Source organism: Martes martes (genome assembly GCF_963455335.1).
Source record: "Martes martes genome assembly, chromosome: 3".
Classification (NCBI taxonomy): Eukaryota; Metazoa; Chordata; class Mammalia; order Carnivora; family Mustelidae; genus Martes; species Martes martes.
Genome location: NC_137890.1, coordinates 163,494,352 through 163,507,266, shown reverse-complemented (window position 1 = coordinate 163,507,266; position 12,915 = coordinate 163,494,352). Strand labels below are relative to the sequence as shown.

Sequence of the window (12,915 nt, the reverse complement as noted above, 5' to 3'; positions counted from 1 at the left end):
CTCCCTGCTCAGTGGGGAGCCTGCTTCTCCCTCCACCTGCTGATCCCCCTACTTGTGCTCTCTGTCTCTCTGTCAATCTGACAAATAAATAAGTAAAATCTTTAAAAAAATAAAATTAAGTAAAATGATCATAGACAAAGATAGGCTCAAGTTCTTCTGAGAAATGGGTATAGTTGTTCAACTTACCTAAGACAAAGAAGATGAACACAAAACTTTACACTTCATTTTAACACCTCAAATCAATAACATCTGTCTGTGTACATATTACCCTCCACCATCCAAATATATGACAGAGGGATGAGGATTTAGTTTAGGCGCTTGTCCCAAGCAGGGCCTGTCACACTGCTCATCGTCCATATCTATGAAACGATGGTCCTGAACAGAAGAGAAAAAAAGCCAGACCTTCCTGGATGGTCCTCTAGATGAATGACATGGAGAAAATCTCCTGTCTTTCAACACCCTCCACCGAAGGACTCCACTTTTTCTTCTGCACTAGATACCTGGGTGTTTTGGAGAAGTGTGTGTGTGTGTGTGTGTGTGTGTGTGTGTGTGTGTTTTGTGTTTTCCAAACTCGTTCCCCCACGGACCCATGCCAGGGGGCTTGCCTGCCTGAAGCACCTCCTGTCCAGACCAGCCTCACCATTTGGCCCCTCCTCCCTGCCCATGTCTGATATAGGCTCCTCCCCAAAGCAGGTCTGTAACATGCTTTCAGGACTCCTGTCCAGATGTCTCTCCACTTCCCTACAAACCCTAGCCCCTGCGGACCACAGCTTCATTTTCAACATTCTTTGAAGAAAGCCACAGTTTACGGTAGCATACAAACTGCTCTACTTACATGTTCCCCCCCCTCCACGCCCCCCACCATGGAGTCAGAAGCATTATCAGTTCTGTTTCCTTTATAGCTCCTTCAGCATCTCCAAGTCTGGGTTTAGACCACAGTAGGTATTTGGTAATTTTTACCTAAAGCAAAACAATAATGCTGTGCTTCTTTTACACTTGACCTGACTGAGGCCAAAACTGCACCTACTACCGTGCCTAGACTCTGTCAACAAACAGACGTGTGAGCAGCGCAGTGACTCACTAACTAGTTATGTGCACTCCGAGCTGGTGGGGTCATCGCTCCTTCCGGCCAGCTGCGGCCATGAGAACTCCACCTGCACGCTGCAGGGAGGACAAGCCCAAACCTCATCGGCAGCAACATAAGGACACGCAGGTCAGCAACTGAGCATCGGGCCAGCCCTGCCTCTGATTCTGACCCATTCGGAACATAGTGTGTGTCAGGTTCGGAGAGGCAGAGGATTTTCTTGTGGCTCATCACAGACTGTGAGAGCCAGAAAGGATTTTTAAGAGACTATGCCTCAGGTCCGTGCTTGTTTCCTGGGACAGCAAGAACAGGCCCAGGGAGGTAGGGGAGTGGTGAAGGTAACAGCAATGAGCATAGCTGGGTGACGGCCCGAGTCCCCTTAGTTCCAGGGCAGCCATCCCTCCAAGTGTTAGGCTCTTCTGCCTTTCCAGTGATGTCTGTCTTATGCTGCTATTAAAATGACCTTTCCTTCTCTTCTCAAAACTATAGGAAAGTGGTAGAAGAGAGTCTGGGGACAGACCTGCAGGGTAGGCGAGGGAAAGAACAGCAGATGGTGTTTTAGAGATACACAGCAGAACTAACCCACTTGGGAGACAAAACACACACACACACCAGACTCTTAAACACACCTGCAATTTCAGTAACACTGTACCTTGGCTGGTAAGAAAGCAACTCATCTCCAAAACCAAGCAGTGGAGTGAAGGAGTGAAGTGAGTCTGCTCCTGACTTTGAACAAGCCTCAAGCACTTTTGATCCATTTCCCAAAGCTTGAGGAGGGTATTAACATCTTTCTTACCTCTAAAATTAAAAAAAAAAACAACTTTGTCCTTTTGAGCTATCTGGAAAATCCACCTGTGAGAAAGTCTCATTCCCAGATAATACCAGATGAATCCTGTGCTAGTGGGGTTGACAAGGGGTGTCAGTGAGACACCAGGCTCTCCTCCAGGATTTGCATTTCCTTTTAACAGCCTGTCTTTACGGTCTGCTTATTAACCCCTTCCACTGACACACACATCCAGCACCCGCACGGTTATGCTCTATTCTGAAAAGCTGAGGGCGGGATCGCCCTGCCCTTCTGGACTCAGTCACGAGCCTCTCTCTCTCCCACGAGCCCCTCCCAAGTCCTGCTCCATGGAATTCCTGCAGCAATTATATGATCTGAACGGAACAATTTCGTGCTTAATTATCCACTCCCGCACTCGTCTAGATTTGCTACGCATGTCACAAATGTCTTCCCGATGACACGACTTTCTTGTAATCAAGGAACAGATCTTATACCTGTGGGTTTTGCTTTTCTAATAACCTCCCCAATTAAGAACTCAGAGAAGAGGGGTGCCTCAGTGCCTCAGTGGCTCAGTGGGTTCAGCATCTGCCTTTGGCTCAGGTCATGATCTCAGAGTCCTGGGATCGAGCCCCACATCGGGCTCTCTGCTCCACGGGGAGCCTGCTTCTCCACCCCTACCCCTCCGGTCTACCTTTCTGTCTACTTGTGACCTCTGTCTGTCAAATAAATAAATAAAATCTTAAAAAAAAAAAAAAAGAACTCAAAGAGGAAATCAAGTGAGGAAAAAAAGAAAAAAAAACCTGAAAAGTGATTCACATATTATTTCTTCATTTATCACTTCCTCTGGACAGAGTAATCAATTGGGAATATACCAACAATACCTGTTAATCATTTAACTTTTGTCTCATAGTAAATACACCTCTAACTAGGTTTCTTTCCTGGAGTCTTCTGAGAGGCAGACTGGCTTTCGGTTCTGTTTCAAATCATTTAAGGAGTAAAAAGATACTGGAAATAGCAAACATTCCAGGCAACTTTCACTACGACTTTGAAGTCAAATGAAACATTCAGATCTTGGGACCCTATTTGTACTTCATAGTGATGCTTATTTGATCTTTCTTAATGCGATTTTTTTTGTGATCAGGAACAAACTTGGTTTGAGAGGTTATGCTTAGTATGCAAACCTCAGCACCCTGCATGGTAATGACCACTTAAATGTTGATTAAGAACTTTCATTTTCTTCCTACAGCAGCCTACCTAGCTAGCACTCATTAAAAATCTGTCCCCAGGGCCTTTATACCTTGACAACGATGTCTACAGCCTGAACAAAATTTGTTAGGAGGCGGGAGATGGCATATCTGTCATCCTCTTTCAAAGTTCAGATTCAATATGAGAGACAGATCTGCCTTGCTATACAGTCAAGTCTCCCCTGCCCTCTTGGTTTTTTACCAAGACAGTTGATGTAGATTATCTGAATCCTTAAAGTACGGAAGTCATGAGACTGAATAAACTTTGAAAGGTAGGACTCATGCACCCTGCACCTAGAATTGAGGACTTGGCTTCTTAGTAAAGAAACTAAAAGTACTTGTCTAAGAAATAAAAGAAAAATGTCCCAGACCTACACCGGGTAATTGAATCCCACTGGGAAAACTGATCTTACAATAATAACCCTTACCTTCTCCCACCTCCCCAGTGTTTACAGTCTATGATATTTTGTTCCTTTAGTCCATTGGTTCAGCTAAGCTTCCTAGGGAGAGGAAAAAAAAAAACTTATGAACTATTTTTAAACATTTTTTTCCTGTTTCTCTTAAAAATAGCCTTGCTAACATTGATGGAATGCATTCTAGGTGCCAGGACTCGCGCAAAGGGTTTGGACTGAATTATCTTGTTCGATCTTCAGGTAAATTGAGGAAGTGGGCCCAGTGTGAGAGGGATAAGCAGAGTGTTCAGGATCACGGAGCTTACATGCAGGGCCTTAGACTGTCTGCCTCATCTCATTCTCCTCCTGGACACATTGCCCTGACATCTGACACCGGCCTCTGCAAGTGGCTCCAGAGGGGGGAAAAAGCTGGGCAAAACGCCCTGTGTGTCACTTCCACAGAGAACGAGTAGCTAAATATTTACACAACAGAGATGTGTCCTCCAACAGCATGTCCTGTCCCCCGATGAAATTCTGACACTTCTCTTAAAAGTCAACATTTTTTTCAAGTCTTTTCTAGTTTCACCTGCATAATGAAAAGTTGATACCCTTTTTTTCTTTTTCCTTTTTTTTTTTAAGGAAGGCAAGGGAAGCTGGGGGTGTGCAGCAGACACTGAAATTGGGGGCGGAATAATTCAGTGATAGGGGCGCCTGGGTGGCTCAGTGGGTTAAAGCCTCTGTCTTTGGCTCAGGTCATGGTCCCAGGGTCCTGGGATCGAGCCCCGCATTGCATTGGGCTCTAGGCTCAGCAGGGAGCCTGCTTCCTCCTCTTTCTCCCTGCCTGCCTCTCTGCCTACTTGTGATCTCCGTCTGTCAAATAAATAAATAAATATTTATTTATTTAAAAAAAAAAAAAAAGAATAATTCAGTGATAACCGGAATCTGATACCACATTTGATGGGGCCTCTGGGTTTTTTCAGAGACATGACTTCTTAATCTCTGCTGGAATGTTTGGCTCTCTATTGAATGCAGAGAGGCCGACCCCAGGTGATCTGACAGCCATCTCTGTACTTTAATGGTTTAGTCCTATGAAGCAACCAGAAACATTCAACATTGTTAGCACAAGTTTTGAGAGTCACTGAAATGAGAGAGATGAATCACATTTTTGCCCCCTCAGCTATTCTCGATTCTTATATGAAAGCAAGGTACAAACAGAAATCTCAGACATCTGGCCAAGAGCCCAAGTTAGAGAAAGCCTCTGTGTATGTTTGTGTGTGTGTGTGTGTGTGTGTGTGCGCGCACGCATATTTTCAGGGAACTTCTGTTTCCATCCAAATTCCAGACACATCCAACCTTAAAAAGTTACAAAAATTGGGGAAAACAAAACAGTTTTGCTGGAGAAGTAATAAAAATGACAAAATTTTTAAAAGTCATTTTTCATATAATTTAGAAGATATGACATTCCAATAGAGGAAACTGAATGATCGAATGGAGCATACAATAAAGAGTGAAACTTTATCACACTAGATGTTTCGAGCCCTTCCCAGAAAGAGTCACTGTTTCTTGCATACCCTGCTAGAAGTTCCCAGTTTCTATATGGGCATATCTGCCTTATTTTACACAAATGGGGAGCTAATGTACAGGACTTATGTTGAAATGATACCACACCCAGATTTTTAGGGCCGACCAGGGAGGGGCTGGGGAAGCCATGACGTCCGGCAACCAAGACTCCACGGGGACATGGACAAAGGCAATGCCTGGGAGAAGGGTGTGGATCCTGAACTCTCTGTCCAGCCAGAACTGGTCCAGGAAGTGACCAAGGACCAGCTGAGGTGGCTGGATGAAGGGACCCTCCTCCTCAGGCCACAACGGGTTGAAATGGCAGAGCCTGACATAGCCACCAAGGCCAGGACTGCTCCCAATTCCACATGCCCCAACTGGTTCCTACATTGCCCACATCAGAAATGTCCGCAACTTCAATGGAGTAAAAAAGAGATGATGATTTTCCAATGCTTTATAATAGCTTCTTCTGTGTAATTGATACAAAATATTTAGAAAGTTCAGAGAACTTCCCACCAAGAACATGGGCTCCGGAAAAGCATGAGCTTCCGGTTTATTTAATGCAACCTCTGGGGCCTAGACCCAGGGCTAGTTTCCATGAACACAGGGTCCTTACCCGGAGCCCTGAATTCAGAAGGATCCTAGACTTGGTTTAATACTCTGCGGTATCCTGGAAATTCTTAGTAATTTTGAACAAGGGACCCCACATTTTCATTTTCTATCAGGTGCCACAAATGATAAAGCCAGTCCTACCCGAAGCACTGCTTGTCATAGGGCAGGTGTCCAATTCATTTGTCAAATACACAGTGAAGTAATGGAAGTTACATTAGAACACAGGTCAACAAACCACAGCCTACAGCCCAGTTCTGGCCCTCCACCTGTTTTTATAAATAAAGTTTTATTAAAACATAGCCACACCCGTTTGCATCTTGTCCATGACTGCTTTCACTCTGTACGAGAAGAGTTAAGTGACAATGCCAGAGACTATAGGACCAACAAAGCCTAAAATACTTCCAACCCAGCCCTTTACAGAAAAATTCTTCTGACCCTTGCCTTAGAACATCAGCTCAACTTTTTTGTGAGATGTAGTGTGCTAATTTTAAGGAGTTAGCCATAAACAAGATATTTCTTAGGTTTTTATCTTTAAGGTTTGCACAAATTTTGCATCTTGGACCCAAATGCATTCGTGATTTTGTGTAGAGAAGTTTTTAATCTAAGATGATCTGTATATGTCACGTTTATCCCTTGCTGTTCCCTCTCTATAAGAATGAGTAGAAGAGGGACGCCCAATCAGTTAAGCGTCTGCCTTCAGCTCAGGTCATGATCCCAGGGTCCTGGGTTCCCTGCTCAGCAGGGAGCCTGCTTCTCCCTCTTCCTGCTGCTCCTGCTGTTTGTGCTCTTGTTCTCTCTCTATGTCTCTCTGACAAATAAATAAAACCTTAAAAAAAAAAAAAGACCCAGAAGCACGGCACCTTGCAAGCAATGGCCTCAGTTTCCCCTCTTTATTTATTTTTTAAAGATTTATTTATGTATTTATTTGACAGACAGAGATCACAAGTAAGCAGAGAGGCAGGCAGAGAGAGAGGAGGCAGCAGGCTCTCCGCTGAGCCAAGAGCCCGATGCGGGGCTCGATCCCAGGACCCTGAGATCATGACCCGAGCTAAAGGCAGAGGCTTTAACCCACTGAGCCACCCAGGCGCCCCAGTTTCCCCTCTTTAATGACACAGTGTGGAAAGAAGGTTCCTGTAGCATTTAAGTATCCACACACCCACCATTTCTTACTAGCTCTGAAGTCCTCCTGGAAAAGATCCATCCAGGACATTAAATTATGGAATCCTGAATGCCCTTCTTCTTGACCTAACGTACTGTAGGCCTATGTCCCATCGCACTGAGAGACTAAGGAACGCCTATATTCTTTTCCCGCAGGCACTTTTCAAAAACTCCTTAGAGACAGCCATTTCAGATCTGAATTCTCAGACCTGAGACTCGGTCAGAGTTTTTTCAAAGGCCAGGTTCCTCATAATAGTCAACAGCGTTTCATTTCTACTGTAAATAATTTGCAGCACTCCTTTCTCACAGTTAAAATTCACAATTTATCCTGCTATCAGGAGCCACATAATAAGCACATTTTCTCCAGCTGGTCAGGATGCTGGCGAGACAGATAAGTCCAGCCTTGAGAAGATTCAAGGGGCTTTGCCTCTGGCTTCTGTATACATTCTCTCACGTCACAGGATCTGGGGGATCCAGGTAGTCAATGGGAATTTATCCTTCCGTTGATATTTTGGGGAAAACAAAGAATTCCATTAGAGAAGAACAAGATATGCCAGAAAGGAGACTTTCCCAGAGGCAAGTAAGGGTCCCAGGAAAGAAGTGACCCCAGGGGAGTCTTGGACCACTGGGAGAACCTCTGGCCATTGTGACTACAAAATAATATCAAAGGAATGAGTCATGGAGATACCCAAAACTGCTTATCTCTAGGGACTCTTCAAGGCGTTCTCTTTGTTGGTGTTGGGGGGGGGTGGAGTGAAGAGGAGGGTTAACTTTGGTCGATAATGAAATCATTCATGGGACCCAAAAGGACACACTGAAAATGCCCTGTGGGAAATACACAATCTGCTGACCATTTCCTTCCAGCGGCTGTTAGTAAAATGCCATAGAGAAATCGCAAGATGTTTGATGGTACTTGCCACAGAAGCCAGTAATGGGAACTCAAAAGTAACATTCCTGCGAGGGGTAAATACAAGTCTCACTGATGTTGTTGGGAGACCTTGGGGAAGGGCTGTCGTGGTTTACCGTCTGGGGACAACTGAATACCACAGAGGGGCAATTCCCTCCCCTATTCCCAACCCCCTTGACTCCACACTCAACTCTGGCCAGCAGCCCAAACGAAGCCTCAGAGCAGGAAGGCGCTCATTACTGTAATAAACGACTTCACCCCCGAACTACAACCTAAACTACCAAAATAACTACACACTTATTACAATGCCCTTAAGGTGGGACAATTAAATGGATACACTAGGTGGGGAGAGAGGGATCATAGCAGGATACAGGTTCTTGTTAGACTTGTCCCCCCTCAGCCTCCGCCACTCCTCTTCACCCTTCCTGTTCCCACGTAAATGAACATGAGCAACTCCGAATTACTTGATTTAGGAAAAGAGTGCATTCATGCTGTTTCAAACTAACAACAGTTCTGATAAAGAAATGGCTTCACAGTTCAGCTCGGGAAGGTCTCTCTCTCTAAAGGAAGATTTAAAATTACACCAAAGAATCCTTTTTTTTTTCTTTTTTTAGTATAAGCCTATCTCACTTTAGATAAACAACATCCATTATGAGAACTGGATCTGCAACACAAGATGATTCATATTTCAAAAAACTGGTCATTCTCTGAGCTTCTTTCAATGGGTAATTCCTCTATTTTGTTGACAATGTGGTTTAAAATGTCACTTCAACTTTTCAGAAGCATACAGACTAGATAGAGCAAAACTGACTTGCATTTTTACTGAAGGTGTTCCCACAGCTTTTTAAACATCACCCTCTAAATCCTCACTGCTACCTTCTTACAGAAAAACAGAACAAAGAAACAAATAAAAGAAAATCCTCTTTCTTCCACCAACATTGTCAACCATTCAATAGTAAATTATTCCCACTAAGCTGTTTAAATACACTGGGCTCAGAAAATGCGGGATTCCTTGAGACACAATAACCCTACATTGTTTTCCATGCCAGAGGTTTCAAAATCAAAGACAGGGTGCAAAAGTACAAAGTTGATTCAAACAAGATACTCCAGATACAAACACAGTCCCAAGATTCAGGAGGTATGAAGTCTCTGTGCTAGAAATCTGGACCACCTATACAAGGGAATGAAGAACCATTTCCTTGGGGAGGTAGCAGGGATGCAGTAAGCCATCTTCCAGCTTCCTAGAGTAAGAGTTGGCAACAGTCAGGAATGGAGCAGGAGAAAGACAAGGAGTCACCAAGTGGCCCTCAAGGAAAGGCCAAAGCTGCTGGGGGCGAGGGGGGTTACCTCGTGGCAGGAAGAACAGATGAGATGCCATAGTCCCTGAGCTCTTACAGTGGGCAAAGCTGCTCTAAACTCATTCACTTGCATTAACTCACAGAGCGTGTCTCTGACTCCTTTACACTCTTAAAAACAGATGGCCCCCAAGACCTTTCATTTATGTAGGCTGTTTCCTTTGGTATGTCCTATAATATACATTTAAATGGGAAAAATTTTTAGATATTTACTAATTCATTTTTAAGTAGTATTCACATTAACAGAAATAACTTTCTCATGGACAGTCACAATATTTTCCAAAGAAAAAAAAGAAAAAAAATTGTGAGAAGAGTGGCACAGTTTTTCAAATCTCCTTCATGTGTGGCTCAATCACAGGCAGCTGGGCTCTCTGAGCTGCTTCTGCTTTCAAACTGTCACACTATCCCAGGGCATGCTGGCCTCAAGCAAACGCCACACTGAGTCACATAGGGAACGAATATGAAAAAGGCAAATAATATCATAGTGCTATTATGAACTATTATGAAAATCCTTGGGTCTTGCAGACCTCTGAAAACTTTTAGGGACTCCTTAGGGTCCCCAGACTGCACCTGGAGAGCTCCTTCTTATTATCCCCATTTTGCAAATCAGCAAACCGGCACAGAGAGGTCAAGGGGACGGTGCAAGGACACACTGCTGAAACAGGTCAGCGCAGGTGAAAGGCAAAGAGCATAATACTCACCTTTATCGGGTTGCCGCAAGGATTGCCTGAGACGGTGAATGGGAAGGGTCGAGCATCCCACCCGGCCCATCATGTGCTCAATAATCACATGAACATTTCTGTTGGGCAAGGCCTGGTGGAAAAGCTAGGGAAACTTCACACATTTCTGATTACCTGATTATATGACACCAGCAAGGAAAAATAAAACTCCACAGCAAGTACTGCCAAGAGTAAGGATCCTGCCCCTGCTCTCAGGGTGGACGTAGCATTTGGTACTCAGAAATGCCAGGGCCGTATTCCGCCCTCCGTTTGGCAAATGATAACAGCGAGCTAGGCACGCTGTCACGGTGTTCCTCGGGAAACCCGAGCAAGCCAACAGAGCTGCTCCATTATTTACAGCCTTCTTTTTGCATCCCACTGTCCTTCCAAGGAACCCTCAACAAACAACCAAGGCACCTCTAGTCTGTGCAACCAGACCTCCTCCAGGAACCAGCATCTGTGGCCCTCCTGTCCAGGGGCTGAGCACCCCACTGCACTCCTTGCCTCTGATTTTCTGAACCCACAGGCACTCCCACTCCTGCCTGAAGTGGGGGCTCAAGCCCTCAGAGTGCAGGTCACTTCTGTTCCTGCTTTCTTTTGGGAAGTGAAGTCACCTGGGGAAGTGGGACCCCCATACTCCCAAAACTCTGAAGGCGTTGGTAGAGGCGTGGGAAGCTACTGTTTTCATCCAACTGCTCGCCAGGATCTCTCACCTGGAGCACCAAAACTCCTCTCCCTGTGTCTCCTTGTTTCTACATTGACACCCCTCCTCACACACACCCCAGTTCACACAGCCAGAAGCATTTTTTTTTTTTTCAGTGTAGAAGGAATGAGGTCTGTGATCTTGCTAAAACGCTCCCAAGGCTCAACTCCGTCGGAATAAAACCCAAACTCCTTCAAACTTGGCTTCTAGGACCTGCCTCAACTGGCTCTCTGGCCTCCGTCTATCTTCCTGATATAAGCCAGGGTTTCTTCTCTCTCGGGCCTTCGCTCTGTCCGCGCCCACTACGGGCAGGGCCCCTTCAGGACCTCCAACAGCTCAGACGTCACCTCCCCAAAGAGGCCTTCCCCGCCACCTCCTCTAGAGTTGCCTCTCCACCCCTCCATCCGGTTGTAGCGGAGACTTCAAAGCACTCACTCGCAGAGGTACACTTTAATTCCCGGCCGACGGCACGTCTCCCCGCGCACCCACAGCCTCCTCCGAGAATGTAAGCCCCCCGCCAGCACAGGTCCGCCGGGTCCCCCGCGACGCCGGGAGCCTGACCCCGTGCCCCGCACGCGCGACGCGCTCGGCGAACGAGCGAATGAATGAAGGAGCTGCGCTGGTGGCCGCGGGAGTCCGGGGCAGGCGTCCGGGTGGCCCGCGCGTCCGCCCCGTCCGGCGGCTGGACCGCAGGCGCGCGCGGACTGGGAACCGTTCGCGGCTTCCCCCCACCCCCGGCCCCGCCGCCGCAGGTGCCTCCTGCCGGCGCGCGCTCCCGGGTCACTCACCATGGTGGCCGGGCCCCTGCCGTGCCCGCCCGCCCAGCAGCGAGCGGCGAGGGGCGAGCGCGGTGGTCACGAGGGCGCGAGGCGAGCGCAGGAGCGGGGCGCGGCTGACAGGTGAGGTGCCCGCCTCAGACCATGGCTGCTTCCCACAATGCTCTCGAACGGAAAGTTCGCAGACTCCTCCCCGCGCTCCTCCCCTCTCCCTCCTACCCCTCTCCCTCCTCCTCCTCTCCCTCCTCCCCGGCTTTCTCCTCCCCTCCCTCCTCCACTTCCTCCTCCTCCTCCTCCTCTCCCCCACTCCCCCGGCCCCGCGCCGCGGCTCTCCCAGCCCAGTGCCCCGCAGGCGGCAGCAGGTGCACTGGCACCTGCCTGCCGTGCGCCTCTGCACCCCCGCACTGGGAGGCGCTGAGCAGGGAGCCCCGAGGGGGCTGCTTTCCGGATTCTGCCCAGGGAATGTGTCATTCATTTATTTGAGAAACGTGTATCTGCCCTGGCACTTGGGAATACACTTAGGGAAAGTGGCAGAGGCAGGCTGGTCCTGAACCGCGAAGAGAAGCAGCGGTTGGCAGATCCGGAGCTAGAAGCAACTACTTGCCCCGATTTCTTTCTTTCTTTATATCCTTCAATCCTGCAATCCACAGGCCCGGTTTTATAAGATGTCTCTCCTAAGACTTTGTGGCGTCGAGTCTCCAGTCTCCTCCATTTGATTTTTCTTAAGTCTGGAGTTTTTACCTGGGGCGGTAGAAGTCTCCAGACCCCCAGGTTGTAAGCAGAGTTTTGAGTGTATACGGATGTTCTTTTGGGAGAGTCGGTTGGTTTGTTCACATACCTGAAGAGATCCCTGTGGAAAGGTTAAAAGGCTTTGCCTGGGTGGTCCTTGGAAGCCAAAATTGGTGGAAGTCCTTCCTAGGATTTGCTGGGTAATTTCTGTGGGGTGTGGGCCAACTAAAGTGATGGAAAACAAGGGATGCTCCTTCCATCCATGCGTCGCTGCCACATTTATCAGCACTCACTCTCTGACAAGCTCATGGGGGTCCAGCTTGGGAACAAAAAGATGCCCTTCTTCCAAAGCTTACAGTCTCTTGTGGGACAACAAATAATAAATAAATAATAATAATTTGAAATAATAATTATAAAGTACGTTGAGTGTTAAGTAGGTGAAGAGATTACAAGGAGGTTAAGTGCAAGTGGCTGGGATAGGCTTGGGGAAAGCTACATTCATTGAGCTGGGGCGGGGGTGGGCAGGGAAGGCTGAGACTAGGGCAGTGACGGAGGACATGAAGGTGAGAAGCCAGTGCTCAGAAGGAAAAGAAAAGAAGAGATTTGTCATTTTTAAAAGACCCTAAAGCAGGCCTCTCTGTCTAGACCTAAGTGACAGGAGATCAGAGTGGTGGCTGGAGCCGGAAGGCAGTGAATGAGTCTTCCCTACATTATGGCATCCTGTGCACTTACAGCCCCCTAGACAGCCTCAAAGTTCTCAAAAAGCTCACCTCGGGCCGCCTGGGTGGCTCAGTGGGTTAAAGCCTCTGCCTTAGGCTCAGGTCATGATCCCAGGGTCCTGGGATCAAGCCCCACATCGGGCTCTCTGCTCAGCAAGAAGCCTGTTTCCTCC

General features: G+C 47.2%; 1 protein-coding gene across 1 annotated transcript in view; it reads right to left on the bottom strand.

Moving 5' to 3' along the window:
- Positions 1–11,456, bottom strand: part of AP1S3 (adaptor related protein complex 1 subunit sigma 3) — a 55,271-nt gene extending 43,815 nt beyond the window's left edge. The window contains exon 1 of the mRNA XM_080798049.1: positions 11,307–11,456. Coding sequence (XP_080654175.1) covers positions 11,307–11,309 — 3 coding nt within the window. The 5' untranslated portion in view covers positions 11,310–11,456. The remainder of the gene's footprint in view (positions 1–11,306) is intronic.
- Positions 11,457–12,915: the final 1,459 nt, after the last annotated feature.